The sequence below is a fragment of the Somniosus microcephalus genome, chromosome 10 (genome assembly GCF_052327205.1).
Source record: "Somniosus microcephalus isolate GS21.2 chromosome 10, FLI_Smic_1.0, whole genome shotgun sequence".
NCBI classification, from domain to species: domain Eukaryota; kingdom Metazoa; phylum Chordata; class Chondrichthyes; order Squaliformes; family Somniosidae; genus Somniosus; species Somniosus microcephalus.
The window spans coordinates 29,055,443-29,080,378 of record NC_140996.1 but is presented as its reverse complement, the minus strand read 5'-3'; the positions used below and the strand labels follow the sequence as shown (position 1 = coordinate 29,080,378).

Genomic DNA, 24,936 nt, shown 5'->3' with positions numbered 1-24,936 from the left:
ACCCAGGAAAAATAATTGGGGTTACAGCAAGGTCAAAGCAGTGGGCAGTAGTCCCACCCCGCCACAAAACCACCAATGACAGGAAAATCCAGCCCGATAAAGCAATGAACTGCTTTAAAAGGAGCTTGTTAAGAAGGTAATGGAAAGTCCCCATACCTTAGTGGATGCATGCATATGGTGTAGAACTGAATCATTCAATCAGAGAGATGTGAAATCCCCAACCGTTGGACTGATCTTATTCAGCTAATCTAAGCTAGGATCAAAGTGGGGATGGCTCAGTGATAATGCACTGCTTTGCGTTCTCCCGAGTTCCATATTTCATCCCTGGTGTGTTTGTGCCAGCAGTGAAAAGACCAGAACAGCCTTTGGTGATCCTGGGCAAAGAGGAAAAAAATTAAGCCAGGTTCTTGCTCCTTACTGTCCAGTGATCCCTGTAGGAAATGCATATATGTGGATGTTGACCATAAGACAGAATTGTGCTTCATAATTATGGCTTCATGGTCAAATTGTCTAGGCTCACATATGAAACAGCCATTTTGGAGTGGTATTGCGCCACTGCAGCACCCATGGAATTATTTTCCAGCGTAAATCACCACTTGAGGTGGGTAAATTGACTAGACTTTGCAATCTTGATCACACACAGGAACTCCAGCTGAAATTTGGCTTGGGTTTGCGTGTGCCAAGTCCTTCTCCCATCACTCATCGTTGAAACGAATACTTCAAAAATGATTACTTGGATGAGGTATTTTAGGTCCACAGATGTCTGCAGCACTGCTCCAATGGGAACTGCCATCTTCAGAAGAGGAAACTGTGGGAAAGAGAAGGAGAACCTTGTGGAAGGTAAACAGAATTAAGAAATAAAAATTAAAGTTTAATGTACAGTAATGGTTGGTTCAGCTAACATGGCGACTGGCTAACGCTAATTACAGGAATATGCTAGAGCAATTCAGAGTAGTAAAAGACAAATATTTACTGTGCCATTTTGTAGTAGTCTATGTGCCTTTGGCCCTCTATTCGCCACGACACTTCTGCAGCTATCAACTGCTCAATCACAAGCTCACCTCCACTTTTGATGCTCGTCCCCAGTAAAACCATTACTCTCTCCCACCCTGGTCGTTTGCCCTGGTACGTCCCCCATCTTTGTTCCTTAAGTCCAAGGGACACAGAATTGTACATTTATAGTGCACAATTGGTTTAGCCATTCATTGCCAGATCTGGCTGGACCACAACAAGCAATATCGGGCCCTGCTCTCTGCCAAAACTGCTCATTACTCCAGAATCATCCCGGAATGCAGAGATAACCCCCAGCATCTTTTCTCTCCTTAAACCCCTCACCACCTTCACCTCCAACAACATGTGTGAGAAGCTCATGGAGTTATTTGTCAGTAAGATTGAGACCATCGTTCAGGTGCCTCTGTCATGCAGTCCTGGATAAGCCAAAATTTCTTCCAATGAAACATTGGGAAGACCAAAGCCATTGTCTTCGGCCCCCCCATCACAAATTCCATTCCTTAACCACTGATTCCATCGTACTCCCTGGCCACTGTCTGAGGCTGAATCAGACTACTCGCAACCTCAGCATCCTATTTGACTCAGCTTCCAACCCCATATCCTCTCCATCACAAAGACCGCCTACTTTCACCTCTGTAATATCACCTGTCTCCGCTCCTGCCTCAGCCTATCTGGTGCTGAAACCTTCATCCATGCTTTAGTTACCAACAGACTCGACCATTCTAATGCTTCCCAGGCTGGCCTCCCATCTTCCACCGTCCATAAACTTGATCTCCTCCAAAACTCTGCAATCCATATCCTAACTCACACCAGCTCCCGTTCAGCCATCACCCCTGTGCTCGCTGACCTAAATTAGCACTCGGTCCGCCAGCACCTTGATTTTAAAATTCTCATCCTTCTGTTCAGATGCCCCCCTGGCCTCGCCCCTCCCTATCTCTGCAACCTCTTTCAGCCCTACAGCCCTCTGTGAAATTTGCCTATTGTGCATTCCTTATTTCCCCACCATTGGCGGTTGTGCTTTCAGCTTTCTAGGCCCTAAGCTCTGGAATCTTGCTGCCTCTCTCGCGTCCTTTAAGACGCTCCTTAAAACCTACCTCTTTGACCAAGATATGCCCTATTATCACCTTCTTTAGCTTGGTGTCAATTTTTTTCTGATTAAGCACCTAGGGCTGTTTTACTGCATTAATTAAAGGCACTATATAAATGCAAGTTGTTGTTGTAATAAAGCATCAATTAAACTGTCCAGCAGTTCTCCCATTTCTTCCATTGCAAATATTTCTCCTTCACCATTTCCTTCCAAATAATCTTTTATTTTAAAATAATTGTTTAATTCAAGTCTCTCTGGCCTCCTTTGCAGGTCTCTGAGTCTGATTCCCATTGTCCAATGTAGCTTTTCTACTTACTATGAGGTATTATTGCTACCATTTGCTGGCTCTTTTCTCTTCCTTGAGCTCCTCTGTGTATCTCTGGTTCCTCCAGTATTTGTTTGACCGAAGTATCTGGCCGCTTGGGATAATTCTTTCTCTTCTATGGTCCCCAACTCCTATCTGGTTCGATCTCCTAAAGGCTGTTAGGGGATAGATGTCAGCAGGCACTTCAAAAAAGCACACCTGCCAGAAAGACCCAAACGTCCTGCTCAAAGCTTGGAAATCTCAGCTACTGTTCCACCTTTCCATTATAAATTGTGGACATTGAAATTCATAATGGAAAATGACAGGGAATGCAAATGTAATAAATTTTAATACATTATAAATTAACATGGAAGCATTACATAGGAACATGAGTAGGCCATTCAGCCCCTTGAGCCTGTTCCGCCATTCAGTGAGATTATGACTGATCGGAATTCTAATGCCATATCCCTTAATACCCTTGGCTAGTAAAAAATCTATCAATCTCAGATTTAAATACATTAATTGAGCTGGCATCGACTGCTACTTGTGGGAGAGACTTCCTAACTTCTCACCTGAGTGGCCTAGCTCTGATTTTAAGGTTCTGTCCCTTTGCCCTACACCAGCTGAAAAAGCATCTCTCTCTCTACCATGTCAATTCCTTTCAAAATCCTAAATTCCTCAATCAAATCACCTCTTAACCGTCTAGAGAATACAAGCCTTGTTTATGCAATCTCTCCTCATAATTTAATCCTTGAAGCCTTGTGCTCAATCCTTCCAAGGCCAATATATCCTTTCGAAGGTGCGGTGCACAGAACTGTATACAGTACTCCAGATGTGGTCTTAACAGGGCTTTGTATAGCTGTAGCAAAACCTCCTCCCCTTTATAGTTTAGCCCTCTAGCTAGAAAGGCTAACAATCCAACAGCTTTTTTGATTTTTTTTTGGAACTGACCACTACAATCTATTCCATTCTCCCAGTTTCTCCGTCTCCGCCGTATCTGCTCCGACGATGCCACCTTCCACGCCAGTGCTTCAGACATGTCTTCCTTTTTCCGCAACCGAGGATTCCCCTCTACCGTGGTTGACACTGCCCTCGGCCGTGTCAGTTCTATCTCCCGCACTTCTGCCCTCACCCCTGCCCCTCCCTCCCGGAACCACGATAGGGTTCCCCTTGTCCTCACCTTTCACCCCACCAGCCTCCACATTCAACGGATCATCCTCCCACATTTCCGCTACCTCCCAAGTGATCCCACCACCAAACGTATCTTCCCCTCCCCTCCCCTTTCAGCATTCCGCAGGGACCGCTCCCTCCGAGACACCCTAGTCCACTCCTCTATCACCCCAAACAGCCCTTCCCCTTCGCCTGGCACCTTCCCGTGCAAGCGGAGGAGATGTAACACCTGCCCCTATACCTCCCCCCTTCCCACTGTCCAGGGCCCCAAACACCCCTTCCAGGTGAAACAGCGATTTACTTGTACTTCTCGCAATCTAGTATACTGTATTCACTGCTCACGATGCGGTCTCCTCTACATTGGGGAGACCAAACGCAGATTGGGTGACCGCTTTGCGGAACACCTCCGTTCAGTCCGTAAGGGTGACCCCGAGCTTCCGGTCGCCTGTCATTTTAATTCACCGCTCCATTCCCACTCGGACCTCACCGTCCTTGGCCTCTTGTATTGTTCCACGGAAGCTCAACGTAAACTCGAGGAACAGCACCTCATCTTCCGATTAGGCACTCTGCAGCCTTCCGGACTCAATATCGAGTTCAACAATTTCAGATCATAAGCTCGGCCCCTATTTCATTTTTTCCTGTAATTTTTCCACTCCTTTCCCCCCCCTTTTGTTTCTCTCTCACACCTGGCAGCTATCTCTTGCCCTGCCAGTACACTTTACACCTAATCTTAGCCTATTACCATCTCGTCTAGCTTCTAATCTCTTTTACTTCTTTTGTTTCTTTTATTCTTTTGTCCGATCGCAGCCCTGCCTTCGATCTAGTTTCTTTTCTTTCCAGTTTTGAAGAAGGGTTCGACCCGAAACGTCAACTCAAATTTCTCTCCACAGATGTTGCCTGACCTGCTGAGTTTTTCCAGCATTTGCTGTTGTTACTACAATTTAGTGATCGCTGTGGCTCAGTTGGTAGCACACTGGCCTCTGAGTCAGAAGGTTGTGGGTTCAAGTCCCACTCTAGGGTCTTGAGCACATAAAAAGCTAGGCTGACGCTCCAGTGCAGTGCTGAGGGACTGCTGTACTGTCGGAGGTGCTGTCTTTCAGATGAGACGTTAAACCGAGGCCCCATCTGCTCTCTCAGATGGACGTAAAAGATCCCATGGCAGTATTTCAAAGAAGAGCAAAGGAGTTCTCCCTGGTGGCCTCAACCAACATAACAAAAACAGATTATCTGGTCATTATCACCTTGCTGTTTGTGGGACCTTGCTGTGCACAAATTGGCTTCTGCGTTTCCCACATTACAACAATGACTCCACTTCAAAAAGTACTTAATTGGCTGTAAAGTGCTTTTGAGATGTCCGGTAGTCGTGAAAGGCGCTATATAAATGCAAGTCTTTCTTTCTTTCGGTGTCGCTTAAATCTCTTTTGGACCTCCAGTGTTTCCTTGCTGAGCTTTTAAAGTTGTCAATGAATTTGGATAAGCTGGAAACAAGCACCATCGATTGAGCACAGGAGGTTTCCTGAGTTCGGGTGGCGCACTTTGGAACTTATCTTAAATTGACACTCAACGCCGGCCCCGCCCCCCCTCCGCGGGAAACATCGCGAGAGCTGCGGCCCGGGCCGAGAGTAGGAGGCCGCCATTTTCTGAACAAACTAGCGAAGAGCGAGAGCGGCCGAAAGAGGAAAAAAAAAAGCAGAAATGTTAGTTTTAAGCTGGTGCTTTGGGCCCGGCTGGTGAAATACGCCGCGCGTTTTAAGCTTCATCCTCTCCCTCACTCATTCTTTTCCCCCGTGCGGAGGCCTTTTTTAGAAAAAAAAGTATTTGCAGGCCGGGCACTGTGCGCCGTGTGGACACGTTGAGTTTGCAACCTCCGCCGCTGCTGTTTGTTTTGGGCCTTTTTTTGTTGATGCTCGGACTCTGACCCCCACCTCCCCCTTTCCTTCCAAAGGGGGGAAAACAAAACTGCTCTTTTAGATCAGGGGCACCCCTCCCCACCCACTTTTTGTCTCCATCTCCTCTGCCCCGTGGTTACTGTCTTGACGAGGGCGGCTCGGCTCGGCCCGGCCCTTGTTACCCCTCTCCCCTGTTACCCCTCTCCCTCTCCCCCTTCCCCAGAATTGATCACGATGATGATAGAAAATCTCGATGCACTCAAGTCGTGGCTCACCAAGACCCTCGAACCCATGTAAGTACAAGAGTTTGCGCGATTTCTCTCTTTTCCCCAATCTAGAATGGAAATCCAGATATTTAAAGATCCACGAGGTGACTGCAGAAGTAGGTTTTTTGTTGTTGTTGGGGAGGGAGAATTGGTGAACGTGAAAAGAGAACTCCCATCATTTAGGAGAGCTCCTTCAGCTTCTGCTTTACTTCTGCTGAATTTGTTTAGTCCCAGGTCATTTCAGCGACCTGTCGACAGTTTTTCAACTTCCCCCTCTGAAGCAAGATGTGTTGTTTATTAGTACTGTGGCAGCACATGGGTGAGTATTTTACTGTATGTGGATTTGCTATAATCATCCACTCTTTGGGTTCCCAGTCTTGTACTCGGTACTATATCTACATAGATACTTGGAAGACCATGAACTTAAAAAAAAAAAAAAAAAAAAAAATTTCATTGCTGTATCAAACACACTGCAAGTGATGAACGTCAAAAATGCTTGCTTTGCAATGTAGTATAGATAACAGAATCCAAACGTATGCAATCACGGGTTTAGCAAGAGTTGGCAGGATCTTTGTCTTAATTTGTGCTGTAAGTGACAATTTTCGTCAGTAACCCTGTCGATGCATTTGTAAGTTATTACTGCAGTTTGTATTTCTTGATATTTGAGGCCTACTTACTGACCTGACCGTTGATTGCTCGTGTACCATTCCTTACTGCTATTTAAAAAGCTGATCAAAGTATCTCCTTTTTTTATCAAAATTCTTTCTATATTTGTCAAAATGTAACTATACTACTTTAAAGTAATTGTTAAACTAATATTTATCTGAGAAGGGACCATTTACAACTGGTTAAGTGATAATGCCTTCCCTTTTCTTCACCGCGCCCCTCCCTCCCCCCCCCCCCCCCCCCCCGGACCCCAAACAGTTCATTTTAGAGAAGACTAGATTTGTTAAAATATTCGTTGCCTGCAAGTAAGTATTAAATGTGTGCACTATTTTCAGTTACTGTTTCCTTCCTGTGGCGGTTGAAGCAGACGAACATAAATTATATTTCTACAATGTAATTGGCTAAAACCAATAGCTAAATATATTTCAAGTGTTAATACAATTTTACACTCTCACCAAAAGCTGATACTTCATGGTATCTTTAGTATACTTGTAGGATTTGTATGGTTATCTTTTTTAAGAAGTATTGTACTGTAATGAATGCATCAGGTCTACAATATCTGCAACAAACATGTGCTTTTACCCTACTGAAGAGGAATTTGAGAAAAAAGGTGCCGTATTTTCTTCGGCACTGCCCTACCCTGTTTATTTTGTTTTCCCCTGCGGTTGTCTGTAAACCCACAGAACACCAATTGCAAATATGGAGATCCATTTTTCTGCTCATGCTTATAGCAAAGTTATGTCAGTAGGGTCTGTGTACTTGAAACGGGCAGATTTTAAAACTGGTAACACCAGATTGTAACACTTGATATTACTACTCTTCGCCTTTAGTGGGCATGAAGCAGAACCAGTCAATCCAGTGACGGCTCACAAGACCTACAAAAAAAAGTGGGTCGCTGCTGCAGCAGCGATGATCAGGTCGTTTACATTTACAAGTCAGCGGGAAAACCAAATGTCTGTCATTGCCTGCATTCTTCAAAAATAAAAATGCCTTCCAATGAGACAATATAGTAACACCAGAATTAGAGAATTTTTTTAATGCATTTTCTCATAACAGACTATACCAAAATTGACATTTATAATGCAAAAAACAAGTACATGTATATGTAAGATTGTTAATATCTCTAGTTGATCTTCCGTGGCATTGTACAATGTAAGTTAGAGAATATGGTCTCTCTCTTGCCTGTCTCTGCTGCCTTTGTGTTGCTGTTTCTCCGTCTCCTTTTCTGTTTTCTCTTTCTCGGCTGTCTTTTAATTTCTGTCCCTTTTCTTCTTTCCTTTGAGGGGTCAGCAATGGCATGAGATGGTGTGTTGTAGGGGAGAAAGGACCCAGCAGTGGCCGCATTGGTGTGGCGTTGCTCGGGAAGTATAGTCCTCAGTAGCTTGCTTCCCATCCTCCCTCAAACAATATCCAGCACTGGTGAACTAGGTATGATCTGTAGGATGTGCACTGCAGTAGCTCATCAAGGTTACTTTGACAGTACCGACCTCCTCTGTCACCTCTACCACCAAGAAGCACAAGGGTAGCAATGTTGTGCGAACACCTTCCAAGTTCCACTTCAGGTCACACACTATTATGACTTGGACATACGTTGCTATTCCTTCATCGCAGGAATTCCCTACCTAACTCCATTGTCAAAGGACCATCACTACAAGGACTTCAGCTATTCGAGGAGAAGGCTCACCAGCACATTTGCAGGGCAACTAGGAATGGGCAGTAAATGAATCCATGCCCACGTCACCCACATCCCAAGAGCAAATAAAAAAAAACACTTGTGCATTAATCTGCCCTTTTCCTCCCATCGCATCTCATATTCCTGTGATCAACCTCCCTTCATGCCACCCCTACCTCTTCCCCTTTTGAACTACCTGCGGAACACCTGTATCCTCCATCCTTGGTCCACAATGATCTCCTCCTGAATCACCATCCACACTCTCCTCACTCCCACTTGTCCCCTCCGAGGGTGAGTGGCAATTGGCCAGAGATCCGTTCGCTCAGCCTGTTTTCCCTCCTACTCTTCTTTTCTATCTTGTTTGCTTTCAAAATTCAACATGCATATTGGGAACAAAAAAGGTCACTCTCCCCCTTCCACCACGGTAGACTCCCGATGCTGTGGCTATACTATCTGGCTGCCTATCTGGCATCAGTTGCTGGATCCATTTCCTTCAGTTCAATGTCAACAGAATTGAAGTCCCCCTTTTTGTCTCCTGCCTTCACCGAAGCATCTCTGAGTCCACCCCCATCAGCCTCCCAGAGACATTCACTCTCTCTAGTCATCAGCAGCTGGGGCCTTGTCCTGTTTGTTTTGTGTTACAGCAATATCCTTGAATATTCAATTCCACCCACCCATACCCCCTTTTTAAAAAAATAAATAAAATAAAATAAAAATAAAATTAGGATATGGAAAGCTTGAGCTTACTTAAAAGTCAAAAAACGTGTTGGTATCTTTGAGTGATGCAGCATGTGATATTTTGTTCCCTCCTTATAATGCACAAAATGGCACTTCAGCCTAAGGGAGCAGTCAGACAATAAGAAATGAGGCGTTAAACTTCGAGTTCAGGTCATGGCCTGATCAGATTGCACAAAGGCAGCAAACTGATCAACTGTGTTATTTTTGCATTGCTCTTAAGTCATAAGATTTGCTGTTTTATAGTTACAGGAGCCATTTAACACACAGTGTAACTACATGGCATTGCTCACAAAGTGAAACATGTAATTGCCTTTGCTTTCCCACTCATTTTTGTGTCCCTTGCTGTGTCTTTGTCTTCTGTCCCCTTTCTCTCTGGCTTTCACTTCTCACTGTGTTGCTTTTATGCCTGACTTTCTTATAGTTGCTGTCTTGAATCTCTCTTTCCCTTTGTCTCAATGACCCTCGCATTCAGTTTGATGGGAACAACATGTTGGAGGTGGGTACTGGGATTGGGTGGGAGAGGCTGTTGGAGAGGCGATGAAATATGTATGGTTGAGCGAAAGAAGGTGGGGCTGGGAGCAAGTATGAAGGGCGTTTTATATGTATTGCACTTCATTCAAAGTGTGGTAGACAACTTGTCCACTGACTACAGATGCAAACGAGATGCAAGAATTTCAATTATATTTATCACAAATATTCTGTAACCATTAATTTGCAAATGTTTATACTTATACATTTGTAGGGGTATATTTGCGGTTTATATTAGTGGTGGGTAGAGAGTCCGAGACCAATCTGTTGACAAAAAGACACCTAATTAGCAAAAAAAATTAATGACTTTCTTGAAGAAAAGTTGCATCTTTTCTTCACTTGTTCAACTTTTGTGTATAAATAAATGTTGTCATCCTAATGTAGAATGGGGGAAGCCATTGGGACACTTCCTTTAGACCATGTAGCAACATTGGGCCAGATGTTGCTGTCAAAATAACAGTGAGGGTAATGACGCTCACCGTTACTTATGCGTAAATTGTACAGCAACTTCAGGCAAGGGGCAGATGCACGGTTAAATGCCAAATAGCCAAAGGTTGCTGTCAGAGGTGCTTCACGGAAACAGCATTTTGCTGCCTGCCTTACCATTGGCAGGCATTGAATGTTGTGAATTTAGTGTAATTGCAGACAAACTATGAACTAAACCCACCACAGGTAATTAGGGCTAGTAATCACAAGTGTAAGTACCCTTTTAATGATGTGATATGTGTTGATTGCCCATCAACCTCTCTGGCACCGAAAATGAACTATTATAAGTACGGAGTCTCATTCCTTCAGGTTGTGAATTGTTTTAGGAGATTTAAATGTCAAATTTTAATTTTTTTTCTCTTTTCCTTTGTCTTTTTTCTCTCTTGCTCTCTTAACCAATCTTTCTTTCCCTCTAGTTCTCTTTCTGTACCTCATTTGACATTGAATTCACCAGCTTTAATTCACCCTCCTTCTCAGACTTTGTTTATTTCCCAATCCTCATATCTCATTGGTTACGGAGATGCCCTGTTCACTGAGATCCCAGGTGCCTGTTCCCTCACTGCGCAGTTATCAGCTCGCACCTTCAACAGCGTAATGGGCAAAAACCATTTTCAGCTGAAGGGTGCAGGGGCAAGTCTAGCTGTTGGCAGATGCTGTTGGATGCCCTGCTACAGTAAATCTAGCCCAGCGTTGATTTTGGTTCCCCCTGCTGTACAGAGAAACTGCCCGTAATGTATATAAGTTACAGGAAAAGGTTCTGCCCTTAATCTTTCTAAACGTTATTATCTTATAATTGGCCTGTAATTTGCGGTCAGCAGCAAAGAAAAGGCGCTTGCCGCTGGCCCCGAAGAAAGCCAGTGTCGGAGCAGTGAATGACTGCCTGCAAAATCCAGGCAGCGGGTCATGACCCCCCTGAAACTGACCACAACTTCAGGATTTCTGCCTTTAGGATGCGCCTGTGCTGCATCCTGAAGTTGCGGTCAGTTTCACAGGGGTCATGACTGCGAACGCAGACAGTTCACCGTTACTACCCTCCGCAAAATCCGGGCCAGTGTTAACAAGTTACCTGAATTTAGTTTTTAATTGAAATACATTAGTTATGTTGGGGTCAAAAGTGTGTTTAAGGCAAGGCTGGAAAAGAGTATGCTTAGCAATAGACGGGTTGGTTACTTTTCTGACAAATTCTAGATGACTCCAAAGTGTCTCACTCAGTCTCCAGTCTCCTGTTAACTTTGCTGCTGGCACACGATGAAATATTCATCTTCCAAGTTTTATTTGTCTAACTACATTCAAAGTTTGTTATGTAAGTTTATATCAATTGTGCTATTGAGTTTGAACTTGTAAAGTCATTGACATTTACTTCTGGTCCAGTCAAAGTGCTGCCAAAGAACTTTTGTTTCTGGAAGTCGAGAAACCTCTACTTTTCTCAATCACAGAAAAGATTCCATTAGGCTACAAAATAAGGGGTTTTGTTTCTATTACTTTGTTCTCAAAGGAATGAAGTTTTTAATCTCTTGGATCTTTAAATTCCTTCATTTTGAAAAGAACAGCTTAAGATGGTATCATTACCACAGACTTTGGCTCTTGTGTCAAGGACCCTTGGAACTCAACACCGTGTACAGTACTTGTGTATTGGCTTTGAGACCCCACAGAATGGAAAATGCCAACATCTATTGTATATTTATTCATTTATATTAAGGTGGAATGTGTTCCAAAGTTTGAAAGTGACGCTTATTTATTTTTGTCTGATGTGTGTTTATCCCTTTTTGCTCCAATGTTTAACTGCTGTATCATTTATATAACATTAGTCACAAGTACAATAGCTAATACAGTTTTGTCCAGTATTGAAGTTCATCCTGATATGTCTCCAATTCACCCTTCAGGATCCAAAATTGTAGCAAAAACTTTCCCAAATCCTCCAGGACAAGATTATTTTATAGTTGACTGTGTAACAGAATTTGGTGAGGGTATTACACGGAGATGAATTTTTGAGAAAATACTAGAGAGATACAGAAGAGCATTTCCGAGGTGCTGGCACTAGTCATGGACAAAATCACAAGGAAGCACAGCTGACCGCGCAATCCGAATATGTTTCACTTGGTCTGCTAGTGCCTTCTGCAGCAGCTAGGGAACCGGGATGGTGGGAATGAAAGGGAGGCATGTGCAGAAAGCTCCACTCCAGAAAAAGAAGCTGTCCCATTTCCACACTGATACACTTTCTATCCTGGAGTAGAATCAAGAGAGTGGATGCATCTGTGGGGATTGAAACAGGTGCCCTTATTTGCAGCGTATTACTTAAACTACCAGAGAGTGGATATTCCGTCGTGGATGGACAGTAAGGCAACTGAAAGCAAAATTCTTCTTGTCCACTCCCACTCCCAGGTTATTTCTGGGTGTGCACTCATTGTCATCTTCCTTGTCTTCCTCCATTACCTCTTTTTGCCTAGGATATCCTAATGGGAGCAACTGGATACATCGGAATCAGTGGTATTAGTCGCTAATAGCCTTCTCACTGTAATTACGCTCCCCCCAGGCAGATTAGAACATTTGTGGGTGGGTGCCATTCAGCATCTGCAGAGTGGGCAGGAACTTGTGGGAGAGGGTGGGTCAAAGATTCTGACTTGCTGAGGATGCTATGTCTCCCTACTCTCACAGGTAAGAGTGCTCCTTTTATTGAATTTGAGCTGATCCAGTCCTCCACTCGATATGGTATTACATAGAATCTACAGCACTGAAACAGCCCAGTTGGTCTATGCTAGTGTTAATACTCCAGACAAGCCTCTTCCCACTCTGCCCCCATATCCCTCTATTTCATTCTCCCTCATGTATGCATCAAGGCTCCCCTTAAATGAGTCAATGCTATCTGTTTCAACCATTCCACGTGGCAGTAAGTTCCACATTCTCGCCACTCCCTGTACAGAAATTTCTCCTAAATTCTTTGTTTGATCTGTTAGTGGCTATCCTATAGTTATTCCCCCTGATTCGGGACTTGCTCACAAGTGGAAGCCATTTCTCCACAGCCGCCCTATAGAATCTCTTCATAATTGTAAAGCCCTCTACCAGTTCTCCTCCATCTTTTTTCCAGGGGAAAAGAGCCCCAGCCTGCTCAATCTTTCCTGATAGTTATTCCCCATCAATTCTGGTAACATCCTATCTGCACTTTCTCCAGTGTTTCAATATTGTTTTTGTGGTATGGAGACCAGAACTGTGCACAGTACTCAGTGTGGTCTAACCGAGTTTCTATATAACTAACATTACCACCCTGCTTTTGTATTATTTTCCTCCAGAAATGAATCCCAGTACTTGGTTGGAACTCTTTATGACCTTATTAACTTGTTACTATTTTTTTGCGATTTTATATATCTGGATTCCCAGATCTCTTTGCTCTTCTACCATATTCAGTTTCTTGCCATCCAAGAGATGTGGCTACCAAAATGAACCACCTTGCACTTCCCTATATTGAATATTGTTTGCCATTTATCTGCCTACTCTGCAAGCCTGTTTGTCTTCCTGTATTTTGGTAGTCTTTTACATTACAGGTAGACTATCCTTTATCCGAACTTCCGAAAACCTCTAAAAACCAAAAGTTTTTTCGTTCAGCGTAAGTCGTGCGCACGACTCGCGACCCGACCCAAACCGCGGCCCGTCCGATATTCTTTCCGACCTCCCCCCCCCCCCCCGACCCATCCGATATTCTTTTCTACCCGACCCGAACCGCAGCCCGTCCGATATTCTTTTCTTCCCCCCAACCCCGACCTGATTTGCAGGCCAGCTTAGTAGGAGTCAGCCGATATCTGGCTTTCCAGAGAAGCAGGAAGGGGAATGAGACACGGAACAGTCGCAAGAGGTAGCCTGAACTTTTAAAATTTATATTAAATACAAATTTCCCAGTCTTATAATAATACCTTCTGAAATCCGAAAAATTCCGAAATCTGAAACTCAGCTGGTCCCAAGGCTTTCGGATAAGGGATAGTGTACCTGTATTAGCTATACCCCTTAATTTGGTATTATCTGCACATTTTAACACCATATCTCCAATTCCTGAGTCTAAATCATGTATGTATGTATGTATGTATATGACAAACAACAGTAGTCCCAGCACAGCATGGATTCCTGCAGGGCACCACATCCCACTTTCTGCCAGGATGAGGAACATCCCTTAACTCCTGCCCTCTGTTTTCTGCTTTGTTCAATCCATTCTGCTACCTGGCCCCGACTCCACATACGTTTGTCACGAACACCTTTTCAAAATCTTTCGGCAAGTCCATATATACCACATCCACGCGATTGTGCCGCTGTGCACATCACACCTTCATGTATGTGATGCTGTGCACATCACACCTTCATTTATGTGACGCTGTGCACATCACAGCTTCATGTATGTTTTTGACTTTGTATTCTGCAGGCTGGCTTATTTTAACCACTACCTGGACACGGATCAACACACATTTGCACCTTTTCTACATTGTGATTATTAATTGATTTGGTCTTTGTAATACTTCTATTTTATTTTATCATGGAATTGCGCTCCATTTAGTTGTGACAAGGGGAGAATGAGAAGTTTTAAGAGCAAGCAAACTTGCATTGGTACAGCACCTTTCATGTACTTGGGTGTTCCAAAGCACGACAGCCATTGGATTACTGATATGTAGGCAAATGCTTTAGCTGCGGTTTCCAATATAAATTTGAATAGCATCCTTGTCACCGTATACTTCTTAGGCAGTCCCTCGGAACCGAGGATGACTTTCTTCCACATTAAAAATGAGTTCGCAGGTGACTGATGAGTCCAATGCGGGACCTACAGTCTCTGTCACAGGTGGGGCAGATGGTGGTTGAAGGGGCGGGTGGGTGGGGTGCTTGGGTTGACGTGCGCTCCTTGCGCTGCCTGCGCTTGTCGCCATATAACAAAAGTGTATATGCAAATAAAAATGCCGATGACTGTTGTCTTTTTGCTTTAACCTCAACAGCTTTAAAGTTAGCTGCCCTACTGAAGTGGCAGTGTGCACCAGGTTGCGTGCTGCACTGAAAGAGGCAACAAATCTCATTTTGAAATCCCTAAAAAAAAAAAAAAAAAATTGGGTTTATTTTGGCTCCCGCTAATTAATTACATTTTTACAAATTATTAAGAATGACCTACGTCATCCAGGAGAAAGTGGGGAAAGATAGCATCTAATCTTTAAGCTAACGTCTTTATGATGGATGATTCTTCCAAAATGTAAACATTTTTCTTAATTTTTAAAATTAGACATTTCCAGTCATTTTAAAAAAAGCATGCTGAACATATTCCAGCGCATTTTCTGTTCAAAGTATATTAGTATTAAATCTGGTGGCTTAAGTATTTTTCTGCTTTTGTTTCTTTGCAGATGTGATGCAGATCCATCCGCGCTTGCTAAATATGTCGTTGCTTTGGTAAAGAAGGATAAAACTGAGGAGGAGTTGAAGGCATTGTGCGTTGACCAATTAGATGTCTTCCTGCAGAAAGGTATAGTAAAGAATGTCTTATTAACCAAAACAATAATACTAGCGTTGGCTTTTGTGGAGCTGTGAACTGTATCCAGAGGTGTTCATGTAGTTCTGTATCTAACTATTTGAAATACATTAAGTTGTCTATTGTTGAAGGAGCTGGTTAATGAGGAAGGTTAGCCCATGATCCCTTTTCTTCTGTAACCTGGGATCAAATTCAGCTCTGAATGATGAGAAGAATGCGTGCTGACCAAAATTAAGTGAGTAAAGGCACTTTTACATTGATGCTTGTTTAGTTCAGACTCTATGATCCGGTTTCCTGCATTCACGCTGCTAAAGCTGGGTCCTTTACCCCAGTGGCAGAATTGTAGATCCAAGAAAAGCTGGCTCTAGGGATTCTGTCACTTGGTTAAGGGAGCTGGATTTATCAGTGTGACCATCATGGCCTCATTGATGCTGGTCTCTGAATCCAAACTAAAAGAGCCCTGATGCAAAAGTGGCTTATGGGCAACTTCGATCCATTTTCGTATACGCTGATGACATTGCCTTGGCCACGCAAAACATTAATCTGTCCATCACCAGGAGACCCTCACCAGTGATTTACAGACGATGGAGGCCTACTTCCGCCAATGGCGACTTCGGTCAAACCCGCAAAAGACCGTCACCTCGACATTCCACCTCAACACCCATCAAGCACACCAAGCTTTGAAAGTCTCCTTTTACGGCGCAGAGGTAAACCATGCCAAAAAACCATCCTATTCATATAGACAGCATCTCCAGAACCTTGGGAAGAAACTAAAGAGTAGGGTCAACTTGATCCAGAAACCACATGGGGAGCAGACGCTCAAACCCTCCGTACGGCACACTCGCCCTGGTGTACTCTACAGCAAAGTACTGATCTCCGGCCTGGCTATCAAGTCTGCATGTCAAATCTGTTGATGTCCAGCTGAATTCTACTATGAGAATTATCACCGGTACGCTTTTATTGACACCAACACCTTGGCTGCCCGTGCTTGCAAACATCACATCGCATCACCACACCTACGCCGTGAATATGCAGTCTCCAGAGAATACAACCACTACACCAGCAAAGACAGGCCGACTTGAACAATCTACCACCAAACCGTCTCAAATCTAGAAGGCCATTTTGGACCATCGCCGAAGCCCTTCAGCGATCTCCCCTCGGCTTTGATGACCGATGGTGAAATGCTTGGTAGAACTGTGACATATGGAATGGATTCCTTATAGAGAACCCCACAGTACAACCTGAAGGATCAAACCTTCCTCACCAACAGTGGACAACCATCAACCTCCTCAGAACCGGTCATGGTAGATGCTGCCACCTTCTCCATAGATGGAAGATTAAAGCATCCCCATCATGCGACTGTGGAGCACTTCATTGAGCACTGCCCTCGGAGGAAATTCGCAGGCAGCCTACAAGATATCCACGCTGTTGCACCAGAAGCTTTGGCCTGGATATCTGACCTTTGCTTTGCTACTCCCATACAAAAGAAGATCATTCATGTTCCAATTAACAGGCCACAGAAGTGTCAGCCTGGTCTGCCCCATGTGTGTGTGTTTACTTGGGTTTAAGGCATTGTATTTGAGTGGAATTGAGAGAGCTTTATTCTAATCTCTAGATTGTTTTACCTAACATGGTCCCGAGATTAAGTACCTAAAACAGAATTGTTCTGTTAAGCACTAAGTTGTTAGTAAATGCGTTTTGAAGATGTATGTCGACTTCATAACTGCCTTGAGAAGTTGGAAAGGAATTTCCCAGAGCTATTTGAGTTTACTGCAGGATTTCTTCTGCTATTTGCATGTTCCAGGTAATTGCATAGCTGGGGGATTAGTCATGGTTTCACAGCGTTGGGATGGGTAGGCTTGAGGCGCCTGATGGTTAGGCTTGAGGCGCCTGATGGTCTCCTCTTGCACTTCTAGTCATGTTTGTACGGATCTGTGAGACGTCTGGGAATTTGTTGCTATGCAGGAGCTAGCTACTGCCAGACAGATGTGTTCACTGCCCCAGGTATTTGACTTGACAGCAGGTCTGTGTTGACAGACTAAGCAAGTAGCTGGCAACTTAATTTCTAATTTAAAAATAAGTTTAATGTGGTTGGTGGACTTGCTTGTACAGGAAACTCTCGATTTACCGGCACCTAAATAACCGGAAATTTCTGTTAACCGGCAAAATTCAGCTAAGTTTTACTTCATATTAGTGGCCATTCCTGGATCTGTGGCTGTGTAACCGGGGTTCCTGCACATGTTGCTAAGCAACAGGGACGCCTGGATCTTGTGGCCGGGGTTCCTGTACCTGTTGCTAAGCAACAGGGAAGCCTGGATTTGTTGCTGTGTACGGGGCTCTCGTATCTTTTACTATAACTCTCTGTAATCCGGACTTTTTGATAAACCGGCACCACGCCGGTCCCGTCGGTGCCGGATAAAAAAGAGTTTCCTGTAATTCTTTTGAGTTTCTTTTTGTTGTTTTACAGTATTACACCTAATGGCTATTTTCTAATGAAGTAGTATGTAGGCTGGTGCATATTACAAGTGAGTATGTGGCTTGACTCCCTATTGTTGAATCACTTACTTGAAGGTTCCCTGGTCAGGGCCCAACTTAAAATGATATTTGATAGAAAAAGATCTTTGGATCAACAGAACCCCATAAATATTGCTGTAGCCCATGTTAATACTTTTAGGAGAGGAGGAAGGGAAACATTGTTGGGGGCCAAGGGGGGAACCGAATGTGCTGACCATGTTCTCGCATGCACTTCAGCACTGAAAGCGTGGCTTTTTTATATTATATAGAATTTACAACATTGGAGCAGGCCATTCAGCCTAACTTGTCTTTATCCCCCTTTCCTTCATCCACCTGTCTAATCTATCAAAAGTTGACATGGTCTCTGCTTCAGTCACAAACTCTGGTAGTGCATTCCGCCGCCTATATATACATCATGGGGTAGACTTTCTGTTAGTTTTGCATCCAGATTCAAGTGTAATCAGCCAAACCAGTGCAAAAGATTGGGAATTTGAAACATAAGTTGAGTTACACCCAAATCCACCTGCGGCTTTTCTGCGATCTTTTACGTTGGCTTAAATTTGCCCGGATTAGACTCCTGGATTAGACCACAACACTGGTCACAGTCCCAAGTTGACATTGCGAATTTCCTCCTATGCGCTAGTATGGGAAGGCTCTTTAAACTGCGCTCATTTTCTTGGCGCACAGGCACTAGTAGGCACGTTTTAGAAGTTTTTACATATCAAAAACTTGAATTTACTAAGAAACTGACTATAGTGTACTCCAATGAAAGTAGTAAATGGTTGAGTAGTTTTTCGAAGTCGTTTTCAGTGATTTTACATCAGGTTACTTACAGGTAAAGGATTGGACTCTGTTATTAAAAATGCTTATTTTTTGTGATTTTTTAACCCACTTCTGGCTGTATTAATAAAACTGCTCCAGGTTACTATTAAATACATCAACGAGTCCTTCTTAATGGAAAGGAAAAAAGTAACAATTGTGTTCTATGACGTTGCCTGACTCTGCTGGTTCATGGAAGATTTTACGTTTGTGATTATGCAAATATATTTTTAGCAGAAACTTGAACTGTGATCTAACCGGCACAATTTCCCGATTGCGCCCAAAGTGGAAGCTTTACCCCTTAAGATTTTCCTGCTATCTGTCTTAAATCTCTTGCAATTATTCTTCGATTTATGTCCCCTCATTCTAAACTGCTCAACCACTGGAAGCAATCTGTTTCTCTCTACTCTCTACTCTCTCTCTCTCTCTCTCTCTCTCTCTCTCTCTCTCTCCCCCCCTCTCCCTCTCTCTCTACATTCATAATTTTAAACACCTCTGTCAAACCTCCTCTGTTCTCATGAAAACATTTGTGGAGTCATCCCAATTAGGAATTCAAGATGAGGCTGCTAAATTTCTTTAATTTTAAGACCCTTGCAATTAGTTGGACCCTGAATTCAAACTGGACTAAACTGAGGTGTCCCCTGGTTCTGGCCGGGTTCAGTGTTATTTTTTTTTAATTTGCTATTTTTAGGAACTGCTGAACTGTAATCAGCCATTTTGAAAGAAAGAAGGAAAAAAGACTTGCATTTAAGTAACACCTTCCACGATCTCTGGATGTCCCAAAGCGCTTCACAGCCAATGTTGTAATGCAGGAAACACGGCAGCCAATTTGCACCACAAGGTCCCACAAACAGCAAAGTGACAATGACCAGATAATCTGTTTTTAGTGATGTTGGTTGAGAGATAAATATTGGCCAGGACACCGGGGGGAGGAAAAAACTCCCTTGCTTCTCTTCGAATAGTGCCATGGGATCCTTTATGTCCACCTGAGAGAGTGGACAGAGCCTCGGTTTAACATCTCATTGGAGAGACAGCACCTCCGACAGGCCAGTATTCCCTCAGTACTGCACTGAGTGTGCCAGCCTGGATTATGTGCTCAAATCTCTGGAGTGGGACTTGAACCCTTGACCTTTTGACTCTGATACGAGAGTGCTGCCGACTGAGCCAAGCCTGACACTTTAGCTGTTTTTTACATGTTAATAGTTTTCTAAACAGTCATTGAAGTTGAAATATAGTTTTGGCTTTTTTTTCCACTTTTTTGTAATTTGACTCTGGCTTGGAAAACTATATTGTACATATCAACACTTTAAAAACTTAATTAAATGGCAGAAATAGTTCAGTGGCTTGTGGATTTTGTCAGTTCATTGAAAACAGTTTGAATTCAAGGTGCAAAATCATCTCTGTTAACCTCCTAGCTCATTTGTTTTGCATTTTAAGTTGCAATAAAATATTGTTGGATTTTGCAGAACTTTTTAACTTTAGTTGTATTGCAATAATGCTATATTCCTTTACAGACACCCATACTTTTGTAGAAAAGCTTTTTGAAGCTATAACTGCAAAGAGTTATCTACCTCAGTCTGAGCAATTGTTATCCGTGAATGTAAAATCTGAGTCTGCACAACGGCAGGAAAGGGAGGATAAAAAAGAAGAGGTATGTTTAGCATGATTACAGTTCTTGATGCTTTTTGAAGTTGTTATATAATTGCAAACTTTTTCTGATGCTCCGCTTTAATATTAGTAAATTTCTCATTTTAAAAATAGGGAAGTAAAGATGATGATGATCGAGACAAAAAATTTCCGAGGAGGTTGAATCACAGCCCACTGCAGTCAGGATCACGATATAGAGATAACCGGTAAATGTGCTGTTTTAAAGTTTGTAATTAAAAAAAATTTTTTTTTTTTTTTTTTTTTTAAAAATCCGTAAGTAGCTGTCAGCAATTTCTTAGTCTTGTCCTTGAAGAGTACTTGTGTCACCATGTTGAGTTAGAAAAGCTTCATCCATCCAAATTTTAGTCATCCTCATAAGATGCTTTTATAGTCGGGTACATATCAGCCCTGTGTTTTTGAATGACTGACTGTTTTTCTTTTTAACTTTTATTTATTCATTATTCATTAATCATTTTCCACCTACTTCTGAGGAGTTTGTCCTTTTTACAAGTTTCTACTTTTCACCGTATGGTTATTCCCATTAACACGTGTCAAATTTGCATTGTTCCAAAGATGTCACTGCTGGGAGCGCTACTCCAATTAGAAACTGAACAGATGTAGTTGACATAAGCTTCTTGGTGTCGATGAGGTTCAGAATGCTATTGGACAAATAACAAAGGATTGATTGTAGAATTGTGTGAGGAAGCAGTGGCATTTCTACAACTTGAAGCATACCAAGAAATGTAGGCAGAGGGGGAATTTCTGGGTTTATCTTTAATGGAGACAAGGACAGTCCCCGCTGCTTCTAGTGAGCGTGTTCACGTGAATGTGATGGCTGGTAGAATGGGGTTGCGCTATAATGTGGGTGTAAAAGTCCTCCGTACCTTTTTTTGCTAAGTGAAGATAAATAGGAGCAGGAGTAGGTCACTTGGCCCTTCAAGCCTGCTCCGCCATTCAATAAGATCATGGCTGATCTTCTACCTCAATTCCACCATCTCACACTATCCCCATATCCCTTGGTTCCCTTCATATCCAAAAATCTATCAATTTCTGTCTTGAATGTACTGAATGAGCATCCATAGCCCTCTGGGGTAGAGAATTCCAAAGATTCACAAACCTTTGAGTGAAGAAATTTCTCCTCATCTCAGTCCTAAATGGCCGACCCCTTATTCTGAGACTGTGACCCCGAGTTCTAGACTTCCCAGCCTGGGGGAACATCCTCCTTGCATCTCATCTGTCAAGCCCTTAAGAATTTTATGATTTTCAATGGGATCACTTCTCATTCTTCTAAACTCTAGGGAATATAGACCTAGTCTACTCAATCCCCCCCATCCCAGGAATCAGTCTGGTGAACCTTTGTTGCACTCCCTCTAAGGCAAGTATATCCTTCCTTAGGTAAGGAGACCAAATCTGTATAATGTACTCCAGGTGTGGTCACTTATGGGTATGATTCCATGAGCACCAGCAGTACTTGGATACCTTGTCGGCTAGCTATTCTTAATGTGTAAATGGCAAACGTCGGGTTATTTCCCCATAGCAGGCATCAAATCCAGGTCTGATAGCATCCATGGTACTGTCCAAAAGGAGTGACTGACTAGATTGGGATGGGGAATCCCTTATATAACACCCCCGAACCATGCCTTCTTTCTACCCCCCCCCCCCCCCCCCCCTCCCAAAAGCCTGATTACAATAAGCCCAATTACAGTGTAGCTACTGCTGCCTTGGCTGAGGTTAGCTCAAATCTGGAAACTTTCTGCTGCCTGTGACTCAGTACACATTGTGCGTTTACCATACAACTGAACTGGTAAATCTGAGGGAAATTTAATATATTACCATTCTATCAAATATTGGATGCCAAAAAATATCAAATTCCTGAGGATGGTTAACTGTGAGAATACTATCTTGTATTGATTAGGTGTACCACATAATATATTAACCTTGAAACAGCCTATCAGAGCATTTGTTTTGAAACCTATAAGGAATTCCTATTCAGCAGGAAGAATGTTAGTCTGTGGCTGGATTAGAAAAATACATAATCAGCTAGATTGGAATAGTTGCCTAATGAGTACATGGCTTTCAGTTAAGGCCAAGAGAGCAGTCAGATAATCATTCAGTAATGTTACAGTTTCTGTTAACTTTTAGAAACCGCGATGACAGAAAAAATGATCGTTCTCGTAAAAGGGAGTACGACCGATATCCTCCAAGGAGAGATTCATACAGGGACAGATACAACAGAAGAAGAGGAAGAAGCCGAAGCTACAGTAGGAGTCGGAGTCGCAGTTGGAGTAAGGAAAGAAACAGGGACAGGAGCAGAAGCAGGAGTAGAAGCAGAGGTAGTTATATTCAGATGTAAATAAGTCTTGAGCTTTGTACTTAAAAACACCTTGGGTCAGCATTTTATCCAAATGTTAGTCCTGAATGCTGCTGTTTGGTTAAGTTTGTGATCACTTAAAGGAATACTTGTAGGGTAATCTTTTATAATCTTGGCTTTTGAGTATTCAACTGAAATGAAAACTAAATCTGATTGAACTTGGCACATTGGGTAGGTATATTGTCCTTTTAACAAGATAAATATCTTCTCTCTGGCAATATAGGGTTTTGCGTAAATTGAGTGAGTAGCCTCAAGGGCCCTTTTGTAACGCAAGTTTGAGCAGTCTCAACCAGTTTCCCGTGCATATGCACACAAAGTGTCTGCTTTTATTGAAACCGTCCTCATTTCTAGCTGTTTTTCTGACATTGGTTGCATTCTCAGCCTGAAGCTTTTATTCAGTAGCTTGGTGGCACAGTGCAGTTGTGTGTAATTGAGGGGTAGGATGTACATTTGTTCTTGCAGCCCATGATACAGTATGTACAAGGTCAGTTGATGAGGTACTTGCTTGTAGTGTAGATAAATAAGCAGGAAGCTAGGATATTTGTGTCTCCAACTGGGTGGCTACAGACCGGTGTTGCTAGTAACCTGAGATGTTGTGTATCTTCATTTTTCAAACTATATAACATACTATGTGATTGAAAGTTTTTTCAGTGAATTCACCAAATTCATTTAATCACTTACTTAGTTGCTATATACATGATGGCACTACCCAAAATTTCAATTTAAAAGTATCGCACAGAAAGGATATCCAGTCTCCTAAATTATGTAACCTTTTTGACATAGTGATGTATGCCACAAAATTACTCCACAGGCTGCAGAAATGTCCTAGGATATCCTCAACTTTTTCTCAATCTGTTGCATTGTGTACAGGGGTTTTTATTTTCGAGGGACTTGTGGTACAACAGCCCTCCAGCTGATCCCTCCAGACTCTTACTATTACTATGCTATCCTGACTGGCCTTTCACCCTCTGTAAACTTGAGCTTATCCAAAACTCTGTTGCCTGGCACCAAGTCCCGTTCACCCATTACCCCTGCACTCACTGACCTACATCACCCATGATTTTTAAAATTCTGATCCTTGTGTTCAAATCCCTCCTTATCTCTGTAACTTTCTCTAGCCCAACAATCCTCCGAGATCTCTGCGCTCCTCCAATTCTACCCTCTTGTGCATCCCCAAATTTTTATTGCTCCATCATAGACGACCGTGCCTTCAACTGCTTAAGCTCTGGAATCCCCTCCCTAAACACCTCTCTAAAACATACCTCTTTGACCAAGCTTTTGGATACCTGTCCTTCTGTTGCACGGTGTCAGATTGGAACAACGAAATTAGTTGTTCTAATCTGCTATTATGTCGAAGGTGCAGATTTACTGGTGTGTTCCGCTGATGATTTTTCCACGGTTCAAAGTCGTACAGCATGCATACAATTGCTGCTTGTCCATTTGTTGTTGACTTAGCACATTCTCTTCTGCTATGAAAATCCTTTGGTGTGCACGAGTTCGAAAAATATTTATTAAAAACAGACTGAGTTTGCTAGTTGATTGTGAAGCGAGAGCTAAAGTTTTACTTTCTAACTCTTACTAGAGGTGTGGAGTACCCTGATATCGCAACAAATCTCACAGATTAATGGGATGTCGTGCCAATTGGGTTCAAAGAATGATGCAGCACAGATTGAGGTCATTTGGCCCATTGTGCCTGTGCTGAATGAAAGCTATCCAGAATCTTAATTGAGTCGAGAGGCACAAAAGAGCAGAGATGAGGCATTTACCCAACTGAAGGAGACAAAACCTGAGAATGGGTTAACACAGGCTTCTGTGCCATTAATGCTAAAAGGAGCTGGTAAAGGTTTGGGATGGTGTGACGAATGTTGTATATCACAGTACAATAGCAAAATACTGTGGATGCTGGAAATCTGAAATAACAACAGAAAATGCTGGATGTTGTATATCACAGCAGTAGGTGGAGAAAATAGCTTGGGTTTACCATACTGGTGTCGTACCTTCTGTAATTCTCATTTTTCAGTAGGCTTTGCTTTGACTGACTAACTGCAGAGAGTGCTGCTAGCCAATTTTCAGCATTTATTTTTATATCATTCTGTTCATTTCAGAACATGTTTATTGTTGCATAATGAAGTGTGGTGTAAATGGAGTGTACAATTTAGTGTCTTTGGTGCATAAGAACATAAGAAATAGGAGCAGGAGTAGGCCAATCGGCCCCTCGAGCCTGCTCCGCCATTCAATAAGATCATGGCTGATCTGATCCTAACTGCCAATCCACTATCA

General features: G+C 42.8%; 1 protein-coding gene across 4 annotated transcripts in view; it reads left to right on the top strand.

Moving 5' to 3' along the window:
* The first annotated feature begins 5,071 nt into the window (after nucleotides 1-5,071).
* The window catches only part of rbm26 (RNA binding motif protein 26), a 73,529-nt gene continuing 53,664 nt past the window's right edge, over nucleotides 5,072-24,936 (top strand). For 2 of the 4 annotated variants that reach the window (XM_085998545.1, XM_085998544.1), the window contains exons 1-5: nucleotides 5,072-5,754; nucleotides 15,181-15,299; nucleotides 20,153-20,289; nucleotides 20,400-20,491; nucleotides 22,428-22,618. In XM_085998545.1, coding sequence (XP_085854671.1) covers nucleotides 5,696-5,754; nucleotides 15,181-15,299; nucleotides 20,153-20,289; nucleotides 20,400-20,491; nucleotides 22,428-22,618 — 598 coding nt within the window. In that variant the 5' untranslated portion in view covers nucleotides 5,072-5,695. The remainder of the gene's footprint in view (nucleotides 5,755-15,180; nucleotides 15,300-20,152; nucleotides 20,290-20,399; nucleotides 20,492-22,427; nucleotides 22,619-24,936) is intronic. The other 2 variants (XM_085998547.1, XM_085998546.1) reach the window with 2 other exon arrangements.